Below are 23,487 nucleotides of genomic sequence, written 5' to 3' on the forward strand. Positions count from 1 at the left end.
GACTGATAGAGCCCGTCTCTGCCCACATAAATTGCTGGGGGCACATGAGCCCGGAGGGCACGCCCCTCCTGCCAGGACAGCAAGTGGGCCGGGTGGAACATGCTCGGACTGTTACTGTGTGCGCTCCACAGACAGAAGCTGTGAGTTCATTCTTGAGAGTCTGTTTATTTTCCAATAAAAGGAATCACATTTGCCTACATACCCCAGCAAAACCTAAAGTTTGATTTTTATAATTTAATTTTAGAAAAAAGTCAACAGTTTGCACTGGAGGATGATCTCAGGTTCCCACTCCTGTGCTGGGTTAAGCAGCTTCAAACAGTTACTCTTAGTGATGATGTGAACATGAATGCATGCATGTGTACACACAAGTGTGTGCATCCTTTATGAAAGTTCTTGCTGTCATACCCATACATCCCCCTTTGACAATTTCACTTTTTATTTTATTCTGCTGTACTGTTTAGCAAATAGATAATTTGATATAATGTGATTTCACAATAAGAGGTCTAACCATTGAGATATGACTTAAAGTAATAGAAAAGCTTATTATGTGCAAACAAACAGGGCTTATGCTGCAGCTGTGTCCGAGTTTATTTCACAAAGCTGTAAACACAGGCCCTTTCTCAAGTCCTGCTGATGGATGGAGTCTCTCCTGCCTTCTGTCGGCAGAAGAAGAATGCAGCAGCGAAGGCGCGCTCTGCCCTGTGCGGCTCTTGGCTTCCCCGCCCGTCACTTAAAGGAGCCCATTCATCCCCAAGCCGGGCAATGCTCCTCTTAGGGTCCTTCTGAGGCTTTTCACACACAGGCTTGCCCAAGCGGGAGACATCTGATCTCCGCCTGCCCAAGCGGGGCCCCAGGCCCCGGGGACCCAGGAGCTTGAGAAACGTGCTGAGAGCCGGGGAGCTGCCAGGGGAAGGGGCAGGGGTCACAGCCCTCCTGCCTCCCTGCCCTGAGCTGCTCCCCGACTGAGGGCCCTAGTGTAATTCCACCCCAGGCCTGGTGGTGAAAGTGGGGAGGCCCACGAGGCCAGCCAGGCCCAGCCCTGAGAGTGGACAGAGGGGGCAGGGGCCCTATCAGTTCTGCCCACTGCCTTCCCTTGGGCTGTAAAACCAGTATGGGGGGGGGGGGGCGGGGCAGGTACCCAGAGGACTGTGTCCTGGAATAGGAGAACCCTTAAACCCCCGGTGTGGTGGGGTCTTCTCAGCACTTCTTAGCAGCAAGTGGTTTGGAGGACAACCCAGCCTGCCTGCTGGGTCCTCAGAGGGCTGCGGGCTGCAGGCAGAGGGCTCAGACTGCAGGCCCACGCTGGACGCGTCCAGGGAACGCTCGCCCCACAGGAATCACCTCCTCTTCCGCACGTAGGCCTCCAGCCGGCCCAGCTCCTCGTAGGACTGGTAGAAAATGTCAAACTCCTGCGTGCCCCAGCCCCTCCAGACAGCCAGGCACCACTCCAGATTTTCATTCTCAAAGCCACACACAACCGTGTCCTTTGCCACCACAGCAGCATCCATGAGAATCCTGCGGAGAGAAGGGGTCTGAGAAAACCCACAGGAGTTCCTGCTTGGTCAGGGTGGCGACCCTCACCCTGCAGCTCCTGAGAGGACAGAGCCTGGCTAAGGGGGCATCTGTGCACCCCAGTCTGGCACCAGTGATGTGCCTCTCTGTCTGGTGGTCTAGCATGTGGGCAGTCTTTCTAAAGCCTAAAAAGGGGCATCATTTCAGCTTCACCTCAGAGCAGGTATCCTCCCTAACATACCTCAGACCCCAACATGTCCAGAAAAAATGGTCAGCCTTCCGTGTCTACGAGTTTGGCATCCTTGGGTACGGAGGGCTGACTGTGTGTCCTTGTGTGTGCTTAGCTGCTCATTCATGTTGGACTCTTTGTGACCACATGGACTGTAGCCCACGAGGCTCCTCTGTTCTTGGGATTCTCCAGGCAAAAATACTGGAGTGGCTTGCCAATTCCTCCTCCAGGGGATCTTCCTGACCCAGGGATTGAACCTGTGCCTTCTGCATTAGCAGGCAGATTCTTTTCCACTGAGCCACCTGGGAATCCCCTGACTATGTTATATCACTTCATATATAAGGACTTGAGCATCCTTGGACTTTTGTATCTGTAGGATTCCTGCAATCAGTGCCCCTGCAGATGCTGAGAGAGGCTGGAATGATCAATTCTATCTAACAATTCTTGCTTATCATGACAGGTTTTAAGCTTTAACTCAATTTCCTTGCCACTCAGTAGGGGTATGATCCTTCTCTCTTATTATGTTTCCACGTGCCTAGAAAATATAGGGGAATATACTAGACAGAAAACCTGTGCCAAGTCCAAACTACATACATTTTTAAAAGCAAGTTCGGCATGACCTGGGCACACCCTACACATTTCCTTCCGGACCTCTGCAGGCCGTGTGCCCCGCTCTGAGCAGACACTGCCAGCCTCTCCTCCCTCTGCCCGTGCGGCCTGATGGCACCAAGGCCAGCATGTAAACTGGGATGTGTACAGGAATCTGCTCTTGTGGGCCTTGCATGTCTCGGGCAGTAGGTAGCTATTTGCCAAGGGACTAAATGTCTCAGACGCATCTGAGACATGGGCTCAAGGTACGGCCCAAGATGCGTCGAGCCCGCCAGACGCATCTGGTGGGCTCAAGCTACGGCCTTCTTTTTGCTGGCTACCTGGGCTGCTTTCTCCCTGCAGTGAGGGTGCCTGCTCTTGGTAAACCTGTCTTTGGGGGAAAAACAACGGCAGGGGAAAAGTCAAGGGCACTGAGGGTGGGCACTCCGAGGTCAACAGGCCTGGGCTGTATGGACACACCTGCTCCCCTGGAAGCCTGACCTGGGACCTGGGGACCACTGCCCCCACACTCAGCCAGCACTCAGGAGCAAATCCAGCTCCAGTCTCCAGAACCACGGGTAGGGCAAGGGCCACTGGCCCAGGGGCCATGTACATCTCCATCATTGTTCTGCTCCGGGGAAAGTGGGCCGAATGTGATTTCTCCATAAGGGAGAAAAGCGCGTGGGACTCAGCCCAGTGAGGGGTGTGGACGCTGAGGACTGCCTGACAGCCCCAGGAACAATGGCTGGACCAGCCTTGCGTCAGTACAGCCAGGCGGGCAGGGTCCGACAGGCATCCTATGGTGGCATCTGGCCTGCCTCCTGACGGTGGGCAAGTACAGCTGAGCCCAGGAACGGGCATGGCGGGCACGGACATGATGAAGGCTGGTGTGGCCTGGCAGCATGGCTCCACTTGGTGCCCAGTGGGAGGAGACTCCTCAGGAGGGCTCCCCTGCTTGGCAGAAAGAGTCGGGGACCACTTGGATCCCCATTGTGACTGTAGCTGAGCTGGGGCTCTGCAGGCTACCTCAGGCGGGGCAGGGGTCCACAGGTGCATGGGGCCCCCCAGAAAAGGTAGCCATGACGGTGACCGATGCCCAGCTCAGCTGGCATTTGCTGATCCCCTGGGAGCTGCCTCCCGCAGACTCTGTTGCTCCTCCTCTGCCTCTGCTGACAGGGGTGGATGCTGTCGGTTTTGGGTAGAGGATGGAAGGGCCATGGCCATCACGCAGGGAGGTGGCAGCGGGGCCTCGATTCCCTAAGCTACAGCCTGGCCCCCACATAGCTGCCCTCCATCTTACCCGTGCTGAGTCAGCTCTCGGGCTTTCAAGACAGCAATCACGCGGCCCCGCTGAGTTCCTGCCTCCTTCTCCAGGCCAATGACGATGATATCTCCACCTCGCCTAAGAAACCAAAACCCCGCAGGGGAACCGTTTGTCCAGGGCTGTGCTCTCCAAGGGGAAACAGAGCGGGTGTGCAGAAAGGCAGGGAAACAGACTCAGCTTCAGCAAGTGGATCGGGTTACTGAGAGGGCCCCAGAGCTGGGTGAGAAGCCCTTTCCCGGTCGGAAACCCGACCACGGCTCTCCTCTCTGGTGCCCTGAGCTCTGGTGGGCCGACAGGCTTCTGTGCAGGCCTTCTTAGGTTTGCTAAAGGGAGCCCTCCAGTTCCAGGAGAGAAAGGCGGCCCCTGATACATCTGACTGTACTTGAAGGTTCCCTGCACCCTGGCCCCAAAGCAAGAGCAGAGAGGGCGCAGGGTGACGCCCCTGCAGGACACCTACCTGGGGACCCAGATGACGTCTTTCACGGCGAGGATCTTCACAGCCTGCAGGTGCTGGCTGAACGCCTCGCCGTCCACGGGGGTCAGGTCATGCGCCGACCTGTTGGAGTCCACGGCGGGCTCAGGCAGCTGGCTGGTGTCCTCGCAGTCAGCAGAGAAGGGCAAGCTGGCAGAGCTGGCCGGGGAGCAGGGCAGGCTGGACAGGGCCGGGGGCGCCAGGTGCGGCGAGGCCGCAGAGCAGGAGGACAGGGAGCAGTAGTCAGTCAGCGAGTCCTGGTGGCTGAGGATCTGCGTGCCCAGCTCCTCGCTGAACATGAAGCTCACATCGGCGATGGAGCCCCTCGCGGGCTCCCTCAGACTGGCCGCGGGGCTGTCCAGGGGCGGCGGGCCCATCGGGCACACGGGAAACACATCCCCTAGGGGGCTGGGGTCCCCGCAGAAGTAGCGGGCGCACAGCTGGTAGGTTGCCGAGTGGTACAGCACCAGGCAGTTGGCCCTATCATCCAGGCACCACACCACCTCCTCGCCACGGCACTCCGAGCCGCACACCACCGACGTGACCACCGAGGGCGCCACGTAGGGCTCCAGCCGCCGGCGGATCTCCAGGGCCGCGCAGTCAATGATCAGCAGGCCCGGCCCGTTGCTGTACCAGACCTCGGACCCGCTGTTGACCACCTCCATGGCTGTCACAGGGTAGGGGTTCTGCCGGGCATCCTCGTCGGGGATGCTGAACTTGGCCCTGTTGGCCGTGTGTGAGCACAGGTAGGAGCAGCCGTAGTCCGGGGCGCCCCACGCCGCAGGGAACACTGCCACCAGGCCGTCCGCCAGGCCTGCCAGCACCAGGTGGGAGTTCTGAGGGGGGAAGACGAGGTGCTTGATGCCCTTGCAGCTGGGGCATCCCAGCAGAGAGACAGCATGTGCCCAACACACCCCTGCAGGCACCCCGTGAGCACACGCTTTCTGCCTGCACCTCCCGGCTTCTAACGAAGGCCGGGGCTGCCAGCAGGATCTTCCAGGTGTGCTCCCAAGAGAGGCGCGGCTCAGGCCCAGAAGAGCCACCTCTGCCCTCCTTCCTGGGAGCAGAAGTCCCTGGGAGTGAGGGCCGCGTGCTGCTAGGACCAGACGGCCCACCCTCGGTGAGCCTGGACCTCTTGCCGGGCCAGGAGGAGGGAGCAGCCTTCCCCTCGGTCCCCAGGCCTCCTCCGAGGCGGCAGTGGTACCCTCCTTCCCCTGAGCTCTGCTGCGTCAACTCACGCTGGCTATGGGTGCCCCACGGGGCCAGGACTCCCGCTCGGCGCTCCACAAGAGCAGGCCTGGCTCTGTGCCTGCCCCCAGGGCTGGTCCACACAGGGAGGGGCTGACTCCCAGCCACCTCGAGGACTCCCCCCAGTTTTCTGCTCAGGTACCAATGGGTGCCTGCTGAGCTAAGTCTTGAAGAAGTCACTTCCAGCTGAGTCCTCTAACGGAGGCACCTCTTGGCCACCACGCCGCATGCCCTGCTTCCCACATCTACTCTGAAACGCCTGTGGTCCAGCCGACACTGAGAGGGTCCTCAGGGTGCCCCTGCCCTGCCATGAAGCACATGTTCTTCTATGACCACTAGAGGTCACCAGGCAGAGGTGGTGCTGAATGCTGGGCCCAGCACCGGGCGCCCTGGAGTGTCTGTGCAAAGCTGGGAGCAGAGAGCAGATGACCAGGCTCGACGCCCAGGTGGGCCGGGAGAGGGGCAGGAAGGGTTCAGGAGCACAGAGCCAGAGCTGGGAAAGGGCAGCGGCCCGGCCTTGAGCCAGCAAGAGCGAGCCAGCAGAAAGCCTCCTGGTCGGGAGCTGGGAAGGCAGGCTGTCCAAGGCGATGAGTGAGCCAGCCCCGAGATCAACAGCCCTCAGAATGCTTATCAAAATCCATCTTCAGGATTCCAGGACAGAAAAGAGCCAAAGCAAACAGGAGCAAGGTCTCTCTCTGAGTCCCAGCTCCAGGCCCCAGCCAGGCGGCGAGTCCCACGTCCTGGCTGGGTGTGGACACGCACGTGCAAGAATTCAGGGTCTGCCCTCTGCGGCCAAGGGGCAGCACGTCCTCTGAGGGTGCAGACACGCCGACAGGGAGGCTCCGCACAGAGCCGGCTCTGTTCCTGCAGGCCACGCGGGCGGCGGGGCCCCGGCTCGGGGCTCTGGCCAGCCATGGCCTTAAGCAGCACTTTGTGTCCTGCTCTGTGGTTCAGTGCAACTGGGTCCTGAGCCGCCCAGCCGCGCCTGTGGGGCCACAGTCACAACTGACTCTAACATTGATTTCAGGGTTTCTTTTTCTTAAGAAATGAAACCGTAGCGGGTAGGGAGGAGAGTGTATGTAGTTCACGACTGTCAGGAAGTAGCAATAATGCTCTCATTTACCCAGTGTGCTGGCCCAGGGCTTTAGGTACACTGTGCCCAGAGATCCTCCTTACCATCTCTTTTATGTCCACTTTGCCGATGGGAAAACTGGAATCAGACGATGATAGTCAACTCGTTTTAACAAAGCTGAACCAATAATGGCCTTTCGAGTGGGGAGCTGCACAAACAAGTGCCTCAGGGCCCACAAAGGGGTTCCAGAGGCTGGAGAAGCCTTGGGGACGTCACCAAGGAGCTGGGGAAAGGGGGGCTCAGCTTCTCAGAGTGGGGGTTCATGGCCCTGATCTTCAGAAATGAATAAGAAGAGGTGTGAGCAGCCAGATCACTTCTGGAGGGAAGGGCCTGCTGGGCACGTGGTGCTGGGTGGGGAGGGGTCCGGCAGGGCCAGCCTGTGGGCTCGGTCTGATCTCAGCTGCAGCAGCGCTCGGAATGCTGGCTGGGGCGGGTACCACTCACGATTCACTTGAGAAAGGCAGAAGCTAGAAGCTGAGGTGGTGAGTCTTTGGGGCCACACTGGACACACAGGGACTGAGGTCTAGGCTGGATGGTGTGTATCCCAAAGCAGGCAGAGCAGGAGGGGGCGGGGATACGGCTACCCAACAGGGGTGGGGGCCTGCCAGGGCCTGGGGACTGACTGGCTGTGGGGGTGCCGGGCCAGGTTCTCAGAGGGCACACATGCGGCTGCTCCTGGATGCCAGCTGTACCAGAAAAGCATCTCACTCCAGCTTGAGCTGTGGCACTTGCCTGCGCTTAGCCCTTAGTTTTACTGGTCACTAGTTTCCCTGGTGGCTCAGATGGTAAAGAACCTGTTTGCAATGCTGGAGGCCCAGGTTCAGTCCCTGGGTCAGGACGATCCCCTGGAGGAGGAAATGGCACCCCACTCCAGTATTCTTGCCTGGAGAATCCCAAGGACAGAGCAACCTGGTGGGCTACAGTCCATGGGGTCACAAAGAGCTGGACACGACTGAGCGGCCAACACTTAGCTTCTCAGAAACCCAGAGGCACCAAGGATGGCCCGGGCCTCCTGTCTCTACGGCTGACTGTGACCTAGGCCTGGTGGCCCAGAAGAGCATGGCTCTGCTCCCTTCCCTATCAGCCCAACAGAACAGGCAACAGAGAACCAGAAACCTGTGGACCCACCTCCTTATCTCACCTTTTTTATAATAGGTACCGCCAAGAAGCAGGTGACGATGGCCGGGGTGTCCAAAGCCCGCTGGGGTGTGTTCAGCGGACACATGCCCTTGAGGCTGTAGATGTAAATCTTCTGGTCCTGCAGAGGAGACAGCTAGCATGAGAGCTGGCTGCACCAGGCCTGCCAGCTCCCGGGGTGCACGCGGCCTCAGGAGGCCCTCCACCCCTAGGGAAGTAACAGTTATCGAGGCCTTCTGATTGGCTGGTTTCATATTTCTGCTCTTTTTAGAGACTCTGAACACTACAAAATAGTCTAAAGAAAAACATAAAATCGCCTACACCACAATGCAATTTTCAGGGAAAGCCACCTTTGAAATGTGGGGCCCAGACTTCCAGTTTTCTCTTTGTACTGGTGTGTGTCTGCATTCCCAGCAACAGTGGGACCACACTGCTACGCTGTTTCTGCACTCTTCTCCCAGGATGACGAGTGTGGGCAGAGGCCCTCTCCTCCCTGGTCTGTTAGGGAATGAGGCGTGTCCATCACTTGAGTGCACCAGAATTTGGCTAATGTGCTGTCAGATGTTTAGTTGTTCATTTTCACTACTATGAGTTACACTGGAATAAGCGTTCTTACCCTCTTGTCTTGTCTGAGTGTTTCTGTGTTTGCATGTCTTGGTTTTTTCCTTAGAGCAAATTCTTAAAACTGAAATTACTAAGACTTACAAAGGCATGAATATTGTTGAGATTTCTGATGCATATTTGAACGATACTTGCCATCTGGAAAGGTGGCACCAATTCATATGCTCCCGCCCAGTAGCTTCAGATCATTTGTTTTTGTGGCATTCCTCTCTGGAGTTCTCAAAAGACAGTTCCTTGTGCCTTCTGCTGACCTCTTTACATGAAAACAAGAGGCCTCAGAGCTGAGTGGATTTGCTGTTAGGCAGGTGGTGTTATAAGAAGCCCAGTCACTTCACCAGCCTATCGGGGTGAATCCCTCTTGCTGGGATTCTGCACTGGACATATCAAAGCTCCGTCCCAGCCACCAGTCAGGAGCGGGTGGGTGAGCCGACCCTGTGAGTAAGTGTGGGCTGGGGTTCTATCTGAAGTTCGAAATGTGCCTGGGTGTCCTGCCTGTTTTGTTGCTAAACCTGAACCCCCAGGGGCGGGAGTTACCCACGTCGATTAGAGCGCTACAGGGGCGCGGTTACCTCAGTGGCCGTCCACAGCGAGTTCTGGATCTTGAGTTGGCAGCTCAGTTTCATTCCTGCACAGCTCATGTGCTGCACTTCCAGAAGGCCCTTCTCCGTGTTCACCACCGTGTAGTTCCTACAAGCGGCAAGACGGTGCAGTCAGCGCGGGCCCCCCTCCCGAGGGCAGGCCTAGAGCAGCCTTGGAGGAGGGCATCAGCTGTGGGCCTTGCTTACCCCTTCCAGTCCAGGGTCCAATTCTGCACGTTCTGAGGGGCTCAAGGCCGCAGCAGAGCCTGGTTTACCTGCCTGGTTATGCTTGAACATTTAGGCTGAGAAAGGCATTCCCAAGAGGAAGAATGACCCTCTCTCTGTGATCTCTGACGGCTCAAAAAGTTGCATGAAAGGGCACCAGGAGGCTGTACGTGCACCAGTCGCTCCCTGCCCCCTCCCTGGGCGTGTCCTCTCCCCGCCCCCAGCAGAGCACAGCAGGGCCGCTAGAGACACGGTGAGTGAGCTGCAGAGAAGATGGGGCGGGGCGGGAGGGTGAGGGGGGTGGGCCTCGAAAAAGCATAAGTGCCCTGAGAACTCCAGCTGCTGTTTACAAAGAGGGCCTTTCTCTCACCCACCCACCCCTCTGTCCCCCCACATTGCGCTCTGTCTCCCCACCACCCTTGAGGAACACCCACTGTGCTCACTGCCGCAGGGGAGACTGCAGCTGGGGCAGGGGTCCCTGCAGATCCGTCCTGCAGTCCGAGGGAATAAGTCAAGTGAGTGGCTGGCAGTTCTCAATGTAAAACTTTTCTGCCATCAAATTTTGGAAACCCTTGCCGCGGTTGACTGATAACGTGTATTTGTACATGATAGAGTTGAACGAAAAATCAGCAAATGAACACTTTCTTCAAAGTTATATTCCACACCCCCCTTTTCTCCAGTCTTTTTTCTATGCATTGAAAACATAAAACTATTATAAATAGCTACATTTGACTTGGAAAAAACTTAAAATATAGAGAAACTTACAGGATAACACTCCCCTATTCCCTCCAACAAGAATTTTATGCATGTCCTGTTTTCTGCATGTACCCACTTCCTTCTTACCTCTTCGTTGTGGTTCAATTGCTAATTGACTCTTTGCCACTCCGTGGACTGCAGCACACCAGGCCTCCCTGTCCTTCACCATCTCCCAGTGTTTGCTCAAGCTCATGTCCATTGAGTTGGTGCCCCTCTCCTCCCTAATTCAGGACGGTCTCATTTTCCCCTCCACTCTCACTTTCCAGGATCACTGCCCTTCGTGCTCTGGCTTCAGTGAGCGTGTCCCTTCTTCAGGCTGGTGGTGAGCTTTTAAAACCTCCCCACATCACAGGGGCCTTTCCCTTCCCACTGGAGATGAGCTTTTACCGCTTTGGGCAGTGTTGTCTCCAATACTGTGGGTGAGTCTGTAACACTGAGACGGTAAAGAAAGCACCCTCGTGGGGCGGTGGGGAGGTGGGGAGGAGGGACAGAGCCGATGCCAGAAGCAGTGCCGAGCACAGCACCCCTGGGAAAGGCTCTGCTGCTGCTGCTAAGTCGCTTCAGTCGTGTCCGACTCTTGTGTGACCCCATAGACGGCAGCCCACCAGGCTCCGCCGCTCCTAGGTGTGCAAATGCTGGGTCAAAGGGCATGAGTATCTCAAAGCCATTTAAAACATATTGACAAATTGTTTTTCAGACATGTGCAAATTTACATACTCACTAGTAAGGTATGAGCAACCTTCAGCAGTTTACATTATTATGTTTGAAAATAAAGCTTGCCAATAGGAGAAGAAAAAGGAATCTTGCAGACTGAATTTATATTTCTTTGATTATTAGAAAGTTCTACGGTGAAAAAATATTCCTTGCCTATTTTATGACTGAGATTTTAGTATTTTTTCCCACTGATGTGTAAAAGTCTCTGAAATAACAGATAATAATTTCTGATTTTCTCTATTTGTTTAAAAGATTTTTGAGAGTCTGCGGAGAAAATAAATATTGATGGAAAATGGGATTTATTTTTATATTTATATATCTGATGAGCATTTCAATTTGTTTTATGTGTACATTTATATCTTTTAACAGTAAGAGGGCTTTATTTTCACGATAGACAGTATGCCTGTATTCCCTGGTCTTCTGAGAGTGTGACACTCCCCCAAGCGTTTGTGGCATCAGGATGCTGTCTGTACCTATGAAGGAGTTTGAAAACTATGTATGTGCTAAGTCACTTTAGTCGTGTCTGACTCTTTGTGACCCCATGGACTGTAGCCTGCCAGGCTCTTCTGTCCATGGGATTTCCCAGGCAAGAACACTGGAGCGAGTTGGCATTTTCTTCTCCATGGGATCTTCCATACCCAGGGATCGAACCTGTGTCTTTTACGTCTCTTGCCACGTGCTGTCATTCAAACCAGAGCGCCCAGCCCCTCCTTCTCAACTCCTCCCTCCCTTCTTCTTTTGCAGCGTGCGTATCACAGCCCACGCGCTCATCACCCAGCTTCAGGAACTATCACTCTATGGCCATGTCAGTGTATTTCTGCCCCCATCCATTTTTTTCTCTCCCCAGATTCTTATGAAGCAAGTCCCCCAAATCATCTTTTAATCTAACTTTTATCTGCATTTATCTCTAAAAAATTATTAGAAAAAAAAAATTAGAAACCTAACCACAGGGCATGACCACACCTGAGAGATGCTAATTCCTTAATGTCACGAGTCCAGTGTTCCAACTTCCCTAATTCTCTCATCACTGCTTTCAGTTTACTTGAATCGGTAGTGAAAGAAAGCCTGCATTTCCGCTGAATTTTATGTCTCCAAGTCTTTTTATAGGCTTCCCTTCCCTTTCTCGTTCTCTCGGAGCAGGGAGCAGGTCACGTGCTGAAGACACAGTTGGTGGCCTGTGGAGTTCCTGCAGCCCGGGGCATCATCCACCTTACTCCCCTGCTCCCCACCTCGAGTCTCAATTAGATTCCATCTGATTTCTTGGGCTAGAGGGCGTCCTCAGTAGGATGTGCGCTTCTCTTGGGAGGCACGCAATGTCGGGATCTCGCTCCCTCTGTGATCGTTAATGGTCACTGCCGACGTCCGTTACTTCAACAGGGGTTACAAAATACTGCCATTCTAATTCTAGTATCTTTCTCCATTTACTAGCTTCATTTACCCTAGAAAGAAAAACTTCCTCCTAACATCTCTTTTGCTAGCTACCCTGGGGCACAGCTCACATTCCAGACAGACTAGTTTTCAAAATATTATGTTTGCTCTCTAGGAGCCTCCAATGATGATAAATGAGGAGTTTTTTTTAATTAAAAAGTCTTTTTAATTACTACTTTTTACTAAGTAGCATTAGAAACTTGTGAACTTAAACAATTTGATGTGTCTCAGTTTATTGCAGACGTTTATTCTGGCTGAGGCTTGTTGCCCTGTCTTTGGCCCATGGGAACCTCTTCAGGCTGATCCTGAGTCCGTTTGATCTATCCTCACCATCTCTGATGGCATCCTTGTTGTCAGAGTGTCCAGTGTTTCAGGCCTACTTCCTCCCCCAGATCTGGAGTCAGTCACTTCTCCAGTAAGCTTTGGTTCCCTTGGCCCTGAGAGAGGACCATCTGCATCCTAGGAGGTCTCACTGGCATTGTTTCTAGGCCTTTTCTAGGCAGAGCTAGGAAATATGAGTTCATTATTCTTAAAGGTAAAATACTCACAAATCTATCCAATTTAAATTCAGAACTACAGAAGTTTTATTTAACCTTTTTTTTATATTTTACATGATAAATATCACAATTTGCAAAGCACAGCGTTAATATAACTATTCATTTACTTTACCCTATAGTTTATAAGCAATGCCTTAAAACAGCAACACACTACCACCACCATTATAATTACTGTGTGTATATACATATACACATATGCATTTTTACATGGATATGGGTATTTAGGTATACACTGTTTACATATATACTTTTCTTTTTTCCTTAGGGCATGGTTTCTCAGAGCATGTCTTAGGTCAGAACGCTCCATCACAGTGGCATAAACCCTGATGAAAACCACACCAACAGTGACCTAAGTAAAATGGCAAAGTCCTCATTTATTTCATTGCATCTTAAGCTTTGCTTCATCTGAGCCTTACCAGATTTGTGCACCTGCACATATTTGCAGTAGGCTTCCTAGATCATGCCTTGAAAAGCTTTCCTGTGCTTCTGAAGGGGTCACACTAGGTAGGTGGGAGAGGCCAGGACTGAAGCATCTCACACAGGATGTGCTTTTCTGCAAAGTCTCTGATGCTATCTTTCCAAATCCCTGGCCTCGGTGTCCTTCTCCTTGAATGAATATGAAATCCTCTCCCCCAGGCCCTTGTCCTTCCCACCCCATCACTAAGAAGAGATGCGCCTGGAAGTTGGGTGGGCGGCAGCATGAATCCCTATTTGGGTACCCTTTCTGCTTGACCAGGGGCCCCTTCCCTCCTCTCTACTCAGCACCTCCACTAGCACCCTTCTCTCTTCCTGTCCCCCAGCATCATTTACTTTCTCTGCCATCGAGCTGCAAGTAACTCCCACCTTAAAACATAACCCTCCCTTGACCTCTGCCCCTTATGTCCCAGGCAGACACCACATTTTCTCTGCTTCTCTTATTCACAAACCCACACGTGCTTGTCTGTATGCATGCAGACTGCTTTCTCTCTTGAGCAGATGCCATCAGGATTGCAACTCACCATTCACTAAACATCTCTCACCATGGTCATCCATGACTGCTCCCCACCCACCGCTGCCCCCCACTCTGACAGCAGCAGGTTATGGCAAGCCTCGCACGTTACCTGGACTCCTCCTTGCCTTCCCAGAACACCACCATGTACTCCTGGCCCTGGGACGAGAAGAAGGACGTCTGCTTCCCGCAGGGCAGTTGGTACATGAAGGTCGCAAAGGTTGGGTCCTTCATCTGGCTCACCACCGCCAGGGCCAGTGGTCGCTGAGGGAGACAGGCCCGCAGGGTCATGAGTGAGGGTCACTTACAACCAAATGAGTGCCCACCCTGTCCTCAAAACTAAGGGTCTTAAACCAGGAAGAAGTAGAATCTGCTTATTCAGGACCCAACCAAAACAAGAAGCCAAAACAACTTCAGATACCAGAAATAAACCCTCCCAGGTGTCTGGGTCACCGTCATCCATGGCAACTCAAAACCAGGTGGTCAGGTGAGCATAAGCTCTGATATTCCAACCCTTGTGTCCAGGGACACACAGTTGTAGAAAGAATTTTTCTCAGACCTCATTTACTTTCAATGACCAAATCTAATTTGATAAAAGAGTTTTAATCCTGAAATCACTGATCTCTTCTAAAAACAAAATGATACCTTCAAAATGATAATATGACTCCTGTTTCTCATGAGCAAACTTTCTTCCCATTCCTTTAAAAAGAGATATGTACATTCGCACGGCTCTCGCCTGGGGGCTATACTGCTATAAAGGGGTTGGTTTGTTTTATGTGCATGGTGATGTAACATAAAAGTTGGGGAGGAAAAGAAACTTCATTTTTCCTGAGAGTGACACTCACACAAAGAAAATGAACTGGATGTGTCAGAGTAACACATATATCTTCGTAAAAGAGATGAGCAGAGAAGAGCCCATTTGTTTTAGACCCTCAGTGAAGAGTGGGCAGGCAATCACACAGGTGTGCTCTGGAGACCCACAGCCTCCACCAGCTGCAGGAGCTGCGAGGGCCCCAGGTACCTTCTCGGGCTTCGTATCCCAGCACTCCATCATAAGCGCCTGCAGTCGATGGAACTGCACTTCCTCCGGCTGACCCAGAACCGGGCGGATGCCCTTGGATAGCTTCTTGGCGATCTGAAGCTGGTGCTGGCCCAGTGCGGGCCGCTGTCCTGACAGCAACTCGTAGAGCACCATCCCGTAGGAGAACATGTCTACCTGGGCAGAGAGGCAAGCCAAATCAGACACCCTGCCTGAGCCCAGCAGATCTTGCAAGCTGGCTCTGACAGAGAGGGAGCGGGAAGACACATTAGAGAAGCAAAACGTGGGTTCTGCCCAAAGGAAGCAATCATCAGTTCACCAGTCCATCCACCTCTCTACCTGTCCAAACATTCCACCAACCATCTGACCTTCCATGATTCTGTCCCCTAATCCATCTATCTTCCAGTCCTTTTTTCCCTTCCTTCCTCCCTCCCACCTTTCTATACATCCATCCATCTACCCACACACATGATCATCTTCCCTTCTGCACATTAATCTGTCCATCTTTCAATGTATCCATATATGCAGCCCTTTGACGGTCCTGTCCATTTACCCATCTTCCAAAACTTCCTTCCTTCCATCCATCCACTGAACACATAATGAAAACCTGGTGTCAAGCACTGTGTAAGGGTTTGAAGGATGCCATGGTACTTTCCCTTTATCAAAACAAGGCAGGAAAATGCAAACCCTTGGTTTAACATGCTTGATAGTAGGAGTACATGCAAATCACGAAAAAGGGGAAAGTCTCCCAGATCACAACATCTTGATTCATTCAAATTTCATGAAAAATCCCCTAAAGGAGAGAGTGACACGGGTCTCCATAAGGGTCAAGAAATAACCTTTTAGCAGGAAAATGGCTAAGATAGACCTGAGCGTTTTCAACGTGAAGGTTCTGTTATAAATTTAGTTATGAGGTGCTTTGCCATCTGCTACTCAGAAGCTTATTTTTGTCACCCTGATTTGCCTTTTCTATCTTGGTTAATAGCCACGGTGCTGGGTTAACATGCTTGGGTCATTCGTGAAGCCATCAGTCAATGACTCATCTGCAAGTCACCAGATAATGAGAAATTATAGACAAGAGGAGTTTCACTGCTGGATGACTAATTAGCCAGGGCCAGCCCTAGATGCAAGGTGAGCACTGCAAGAGAGTTTGAAGTTGTCTGTGTACCAGCAGCTACCAAACGGTCCTCAGGGAAGAAGGCCTCGTCCCCGTCAAGGCTGGCCACGCGGCCGTCTAGGAGGCCGTGCTGGATCTGCTGGAATCACTCTCTCCTCCCACGCTGCCTTTCGATCTGACCCGGGGCCTTTAGCAGCCTTATCTGTCTGTCCCTCATGAGCCACTGCGAAGCTGGTCCTCTGTCCCCCTTTCGCATATCTGACTGCCAGATGCGGATAAGAATCATCTCTGTCTTGGCCTTTTTGTCCACTGTGCACAGCCTCCACTATGTTTCTGAACTGAGTTTTGAGAATTCTGAGGTTCAGTCACTGTTCTGCAGCTAAGGAGACGTCACCCTTGACGTTTCTAGGTGGACACAGGCCTCTGTGCCCTTCTGGTTCATTCCAGGGCCTCCCGGTTGAGCACGAGAGAGGAGAGATGTGTGCCTGAGGGCGTGTAGAGCCCAGAGCTGCAGGTGCCCTGGGACCAGGCCATCCTGGGCCAAGGGACTGCTGTGGGTGGGCCATACCTTCTCGTCATACACGATGCGAGGCCGGATCTCCGGGGCCTGGTAGCCAGGAGTGCCCTCCACGCCAAGGGCACCCTCGTGGAACGACTGCCGGGAGATGCCATAGTCGGACAGCTTGATGTTGATGTGCTCCTTGATGTCCAGAGACCAGACCAGGATGTTGTCGGATTTCAGGTCACAGAAGATGATGTTTTTCTTGTGCAGGTAGGCCAGGCCAGAGGCTATCTGGTAGGCTATTTTTTGGGTGAGCATGTGTCCCAAGGGCATAAAGGAGGAATCTTGGCAAAGAAAAAATATCAAACTATTATCATAACAACTCTTATTTTCTTACCTCTGTCTTCCCCAATATTTTATAGTCTACAGATACATTCTCATTGTTCTCTAGGCTAGGTGCCAGAAGAGACAGAGGACGACCTTCTTAAGATTATTTAGGTTACAAATGCTTATTGTGAGTGCTTTATTCATAGTGTCTCATGCCTGCAGTGGTTGGTGGTTTTACTAAAAAAAAGCCAGGATTCAAAATTCCTAGAGTTCACTTCAGGCCAAGATTGCTACTATAATGTCAAGGAGTGAGTGGCAGGTATAAGAACTCCATTAAAAGAAAATCTCTTCTGTTGAAGGAGAAATAATTAATTTTAATTGCATTTCTTCTTCCTGAGTTAAAAGACAGCTATCTGTTTCCCTCTGTCAGCTCATCGGAATTTAGTTACCCATTTCTTAGGGTAAGTGTTCTAAAGTTTGGTTGAAAAATAATGTAGGCTAAAACTGACCACAGGGCCTCGGATGTTTAACCACAGTGGATGGACACGGAGCCCTGTGGGCAGAGAGAGACTTGAGCGCCCGCGGGCTTCCCGGGCTCTGCCGCTCAGGGCTCCAGGGGCTGCCTCCTTTGATGGTCTCACTGCCCTCCAAGGGGGGACTATTGCCTCCTTTGATGGATGAGTAAATGAAGCAACTTCCCAGATTATGGCAGAGAACCTGGACTCAGAACACAGTTCTGTCTGACTCCAAATGGCAAGCTCCTCCAGCGGTGCCAATGCCACTGCCTGACACTTAGGCGTGGAGAAGCTCTCCTGTTTCCACCAGGCCTGGCCCACGAGACTCAGGCAGCTGTGTCCGGCCCCGGCTGGCTCCCTGGGCCCTGTGCTGCCCGCCGTGGGCCCCTGGGGGAAGACTCCAGGTGCAGCACGTACCTCTGGCGTTCTCGGACAGCACGGTGTTGAGGCTGCCCAGAGGGGCGAGCTCCAGCGCGAAGCAGAGCGGGTGGACGCTGATGCCGATGAGGGACACGATGCAGGGGTGCTGAAGGGCATGCAGCATGCTGGCCTCCTGCCGGAACTCCGAGAAGCTCCTCATGGCATCGGTGGCCTGCAGGCGCCTCAGCATGGTATCTGTGGGGGGAGCTCGGCTGTCAGTGCCAGCCAGGTGGGGGCCCCGCCAGGCTCGGAGCCCCGCCTCGGGGACTCCTGGGGCTGGCCGGGGCCAGGACTTGTACCTCTGGGGGCTGCAGTACCGTCACCCAGAATCGGGCACCAAATGGGAGCCCTCCTGAGGCATCCGGGCTAGTATCAAGCCCCCTCCTCGGGCACCATGCTTGTCAGGTGCTACACTCGGTGTCCCGGACCCTTTCGTGGAGGGCCGCACACCCCCACCCTCGTCACCCACTCTGCTGCCCTCTGCCCAGCCTGCTGTTCGCCGCCTAAGGCTCTCAGCTGCATCTTATTCCAAATCTGCAGCCCTGAGGGTCACCCAGAGCCTGGCAAGTAACCAAGCCCCCACTGCTCAGCTGCAAGGATGCTGGGGGCTTGGTCACTGGTGCTCATCTTACTCCTAGAGGCCAGGGCCCTGAAGGCAGAGCGGACTACCACCCTCGTGTCGGCCAGAAAGAAAACCACAGGGCGGTCACAGGCCTTGACAGGCCCTCTCAGGCCAAAGAAGGAGCGTCTGGGGCAGCGGTGGGCTGTGCTGCAACGTCCGCCCACTGCCCTCACAATGCACCCCACGTGGGAGGCGTTTGCCTGAGTCCCCCGAGGGGCCTTTTCCACCCATCGGTCACCCACCAGGCTGTGGCCAGCCCGGAGGTCACTGAGCCCGCTTGTCCTCTTGGGTTCTGATCTGTCCCTCCCCTGTTCAGATTTTAAAATCAGGAATCACTGGACATGGAAGTTTCAACAGCAGAAAGAGAATCTTGGCAGTTAAAATGGATTGATTGTGCCAGATGGATGTGTGAGCCAGATAAATTTGTTTTTAAGTGTAAAAGTTGTTTTTCACATTGGGCCTTTAAACCATTAATCATGTATTTTTGACTATGGCTGAAGTCTCTGCCCCAGTTTAATGAACAGCCTGCCTTTCTCTTGACTCCCGATGTTACCTGGGTCGTGTGCCAGCCTCTCGCATGCATGCAGGCTCTCTCTGTTCCCGACAGGCCCAACCGTGCCCGGGAGTACCCCGCCCTAACACGTGGAGCCTGGTAAGTCAGGACGTTTGCTGGGCAAGCCTCTGCTCTTTGTCTTCCATTGTGGAGTTTTCCTGGCTGTTCTTGGGTGTTTGTCATTTGACATGCATTTTCTTTTTCTTTCCATTTTAATTTATTTATTTGGCCCTGCTGCACGGCACACAGGGTCTTAGTTCCCCAGCTGGGGATCGAACCCCTGCCCCCTACAGTGGAAACACAAAGTCTTAACCACTGGACCACCAGCAAAGTTCCCACATGTATTTTAGAATTAGTCAGATTTCTCTCTCTTTCTGTCTCTGTCTCTCTCACACACACACTGCTGGAGTTTAGATGAGAACTAAATTGAATGATATCTATTAATTATTTCTCAATACCTTGTGGCTTAATGGCTGCCAAGGAAGGCATTGTCTAATGGGTCATTGTTGCCAAATTTGATGTTGAACTCACATCTAGCAAACTTTATCAAACTCTTACTGGCTCTGACGCTTAATAGCCTCTTAGATTTCCATTCTCTTCCCACGTCTACAGTTTTGTCTCTTCCTTTCTAATCTGGTTCTTCATACTGTTCCATGATTCTAATTTTTCTACCACGAGTGTATATTCCTTCTGTGATCATGACGATAACCATGCTAAGCCAGGGGCCATGAGAAATGCAACACTCAGCGGCTGGAAGGTAGAAGGCCTCCACATGCTCGCCTTTGGTGGGCATTAGGTGGTGGCAGGTGGCTCTGGAGCACCTCTGAGCTGTACACGATGAGTGGACAAGGGCGGGAGGGGCGGGGGTGAGGGAGAAGCTACCCACAACGGCTTCCCGATCCATTCATCTGGATTGGGATTGAACCTTGGCCACTATCCTTCCCTTAGTAACTGCATGGGGAGGTGGGTCCCCAGGGTGAGGGGTCCACTTGAGGTCTGACTGTGTGCCCATCATGTGGGCACTGTGCCAGACATGCAACAGATAGAAACTGTAAGGCTGGCCCATGCTCTTGGGGGCTCATGTCAGACAGAAAGTCACCTCCAAAAGCAATTTCTAGGCCGTGTTCGGCCTGATCCTCAGTCCTGGCCCACATCTCACCAGGTAGAAAGCAGGACCACCCCTGGGGCCCACCCTGGCATCACCCCCCTCTTCCGCTGCCTGTGTGGCCTTGGGCATCTAAGGTGGTACAGGTTTGGACCAAGGGAAGACATGTCTGAAAAGACACAACCCAGGGCCCTGTTTACCTGCAGGGGCATTTGCAAAGTTCTTGAATTTCTTGATCTGGAACCGCTTCACAGCCACAGGCTGGCCTTGGTACCTGGCCCGGTAGATGACGGTGCCGCTCCCACCTTGGCCCAGGACAGCGCTCTCATCCTCGCTGTGCTCCAGCTTGCTGTTCTCCAAGAAGAGCCTGCCAGAAACACCGTGTGTGTGCTGGGGGGTCAGAACAGACCTCCCTCCTGCCCCATGTTCCCCCAGAGATGCCCGCCGGGTATCAGAGGTGGGTCCTGGGCTGGGCGGGTGCAAGAATATGCTTGGCTATCAGTTCCCACTGAGCAAAGTCAGGTTCAAAGCCACCTAGTGGGGGGCAGTCAGACAGATCTGGGATAAATGCCAGCTCTGGGTAGGTTACTTAGCCTTAACAAGCCTTGGTCTCCTCTGGAAAGTGGATTCATAACAGCAATGGTCTCAGAGGTATGAATGTTGACTGGTATAGGATGGAGCTTCCAAAGGTGGTGGACACAGAAAAAGAATTCCTGTGGACCTTTTCCTCCAGAAGACTCTATGCTTTGAGAGTTAGTATCGATTGGAAATTGCATATATTTATTGCTAGGTTAGCTGTCTCATTTCTTACTAGTAAGCCTGTAATTATATAAATGGCCATGTAGAGCTTCTGGTCAGTGTGGCTAGTGTCCCAACAACTGATGGCTAGGATTTCACCCAAAGGCAGGGATTTAGACCTTCCCACCTGTTTGTATGTTATAATCCTAGGTCAAAGGGAGACTTCTGTTGGAAGTACTGCAAGTCACTCCTGGGAGGGAGGGAAGGTGGATGGGGAGAGGGAGGCGGGGAGGGTGGCGGGCGAGCACCCCAATGTCCTCCCATCTCAGGGTCCCCCCAGACCTGAGGAGGTCCCCAGGTCTTTCTCCTCAGCTACCTCTGCCAGGTGCCTCCACCGGAGCTCTCCTGACTGAACAGACTGACCCCTTCTGTCCCCCATCACCATGCAGTCTTGCCCACGCCTTCCAGGTGCAGACTGTGCCTCAGCTGAGTCTCTGCAGAGCCCGACCACATCACACTCCAGGCAGATGCAACTGTACTCGTGGTGGGCCTTGGTGATCAGCTGAAGAGGAACTGGGCTGTTCTCCAAATGCCCACCCCAAAACCCCTGCTCAGGAAGTATGGCCCTTGGGAGCCTCCTGAGACAGGGAACAGTGGAAATGCTGGAGATCCCTCAGGGCCGTCTGTCAGGACTCCTGAATAGGAACACAGGATGAGGCTCTGTGGAGCCAGACTCTCCCTGCCTGCACCTGCCCAAACTCCCAGCTGGGGAGTGTGATGCTTTGAGGTCCTGGTGGGACATCAACCAAGTTTCCAGAGAGTCTCTGCTGGATTGTAAACCCTGTTCAGATTCTTGGGTTTTTCAACTCCCAGCCGAGTACTTTGGTTTAAGAACCATGCTACAGCTTGTAATTAGATCCAAACCAACAGGAACAACCAACCTGGCTATCCAGATTCCATACAGTAGATTCCAGAGTCCAGATTCAGTGGGGGTGTAAAACATAAAAAGGTTCAGCAAATAAATAAAAATGCTAAAATTTGGGGCTGTTTAGTTGGGTACCCCATCATGAAATTTGATTCATACATATATAAAACTCCATATGTGGTCTCTGAGAAGTGATGACCCTCATGTTAAAGATCTAGGAATAAAGGGAAGTTATTTCACAGTAAAGTAGTATTTAATTTTCATTTCCACCAATGAGGTAATTGGGGAATATGAAAAAGAACCATGGGGGAAATTTCTCCAATGTAGGAAGTGATTTCTTAGTTTAACAGACTAATTCAGAAGCATGTTTTGGAGCCACAATTCTGCAGTATCAGAGTATTCTACATCCATTTTCTTGGGTCAGGGAAACAATTTGGAAAAAATGATGATACAAATATTCTTACATCCCCAAGTTTAGTTTTCTTTAAAGAAATCAGATAAAGCAATTCTTTGAATAAGAAAACAACTCTGAAACATTCCAAAAACACTGCTAACCACCAAAGTCAAATTGTTTCCAGGGAGACCAAATCATGGCTTCTGGTTTCCATGACTACTTGGATTCTGTGATGGTTTCCTATAAGACGGGACCACAAAGCGTTCTCTTTTCTCCAGCATTATCTCCCTAGTTATTATCTTAGATTAGTATAGGTAGACTCATCTTTAGGGACAGATTCAGGGGATCTAAATGCTCAGCACCAGAGCAGCAGTAAGGAGTCATCATAGGCCAAGAAAGGAAAAGGAGGTGTAGGTCCGGGAGCACTTCCTTCTTGGACACTAATGGATCTCTGTCTTCTATTCCTTGATCTGGCGGCAAAGTAGGAGTCAGAGAGGAGGGCCAGCTCAACGGGAAAGAGTGCCAGCTAACGTGAGGGTGAGATGCGGTGGGGCCCCCAAGGTGACTTTGCCCTCCAAGTGGTCTGCCTGCTGGCTGGGCCTGTGTGCCTCACAAACAGAGGGACAGCCTGGCTCCCTTTAGGCCGCCTAGGCCAGGAACCTAGATGCCACCCGGGGCTGGCTGGGAAGCAGAAGGTCTGTGCGTCAGCGTCGAGGCCTACCTGGCTGGGAAGTCCGTCATGAACAGCTCGGGGACCAGCTCCTGGAGAGGCACCGGGAGGTCAGGGTGCCTGGGGCAGGAGATGAAGTCCTGCTCGGTGGCTGTCAGCACGCAGTCCTCCATGTCGAAGTACTGCACGTCCTCTGACCTCTCGCTGGGGTTGCTGTGCTGAGCCCAGGAGGCCTCGCAGACTGGGCAGGGCACATACTGCTCCATCAGCGGGGTCCCGTCACTTTCCGTGGCTGTCAGGGCTAAACGGGGACAGAGCGGGCGTCAGCTCAGCTGAAGGCAGCTGCAAGCAGGCCCCTGAGAAGCACCTGCATCCCCGGGCTGGGTGGGCCTTTCACAAGAGGGGGTCTGCCTTCCCCGGCCTGAACCCCCAGGAGAGGCTGAAATGTGACTGTCACACTCTGGTTCCTTTTTGGAGGGCACTATCCTCAATCCTAAAAGACACTCACAAGGGAGGGGCCGGGGATGCCCTGGACAGTCGCCAAGGGGTGCAGACCCTGAGCTAGCTGGCCGAGGAGGTGCTGAGAGTTTGGGGATCCCTGTGCAGGACACTGCAGGCAGGGTCTGAGCTATGCCACACTCAAATGACCAAGCCACAGTCAGTAAGGAGCTGTTCTTAAAATTACCTTCTCTTAGGCCCCTTTCTATGCCTTTTCTCCTTGTAGGTCACCTTTCCTGTCAACACGCAAAGGACACCAGACCCTGGCGTCCAGAGCATGCCCAGCCTTGTCTCTTGTTTGCTCTGATGCTCTCCTGGGAAGCCAGCTCAGGAGGCCAGAGGACTGGACCAGCAGACCAGAGGGGGTGCTCAGATCTCAGACCCGCTCTCCGCTCTCTCCGTCTCTAACCTTCCAGCACTCACAGGGAAGAAATGGCCTGGTTTTGCTCAAACGGCCTCCTCCGTGCGGGATACCCCGCAGTGGGCTTGTCTCCAGTTCAGTAACAAAACAAACAGAGGACCTCAATGGCTCTACTTCAAAAAGTATTTTCTT

The 23,487-nt window shown here is 52.9% G+C and overlaps 1 protein-coding gene across 1 annotated transcript in view; it reads right to left on the bottom strand.

Moving 5' to 3' along the window:
• Positions 1 to 1,227: 1,227 nt before the first annotated feature.
• The window catches only part of LRRK1 (leucine rich repeat kinase 1), a 134,655-nt gene continuing 112,395 nt past the window's right edge, over positions 1,228 to 23,487 (bottom strand). The window contains exons 24-34 of the mRNA XM_052659683.1: positions 22,488 to 22,737; positions 19,910 to 20,076; positions 17,427 to 17,624; positions 16,234 to 16,511; positions 14,531 to 14,725; positions 13,622 to 13,773; positions 8,833 to 8,950; positions 7,647 to 7,763; positions 4,111 to 4,961; positions 3,630 to 3,731; positions 1,228 to 1,515 (exon numbers count right to left, since the gene is read on the bottom strand). Of these exons, the coding sequence (XP_052515643.1) occupies positions 1,338 to 1,515; positions 3,630 to 3,731; positions 4,111 to 4,961; positions 7,647 to 7,763; positions 8,833 to 8,950; positions 13,622 to 13,773; positions 14,531 to 14,725; positions 16,234 to 16,511; positions 17,427 to 17,624; positions 19,910 to 20,076; positions 22,488 to 22,737 (2,606 nt within the window). The 3' untranslated portion in view covers positions 1,228 to 1,337. The remainder of the gene's footprint in view (positions 1,516 to 3,629; positions 3,732 to 4,110; positions 4,962 to 7,646; positions 7,764 to 8,832; positions 8,951 to 13,621; positions 13,774 to 14,530; positions 14,726 to 16,233; positions 16,512 to 17,426; positions 17,625 to 19,909; positions 20,077 to 22,487; positions 22,738 to 23,487) is intronic.

This window comes from Budorcas taxicolor, chromosome 21, assembly GCF_023091745.1.
Source record: "Budorcas taxicolor isolate Tak-1 chromosome 21, Takin1.1, whole genome shotgun sequence".
NCBI classification, from domain to species: domain Eukaryota; kingdom Metazoa; phylum Chordata; class Mammalia; order Artiodactyla; family Bovidae; genus Budorcas; species Budorcas taxicolor.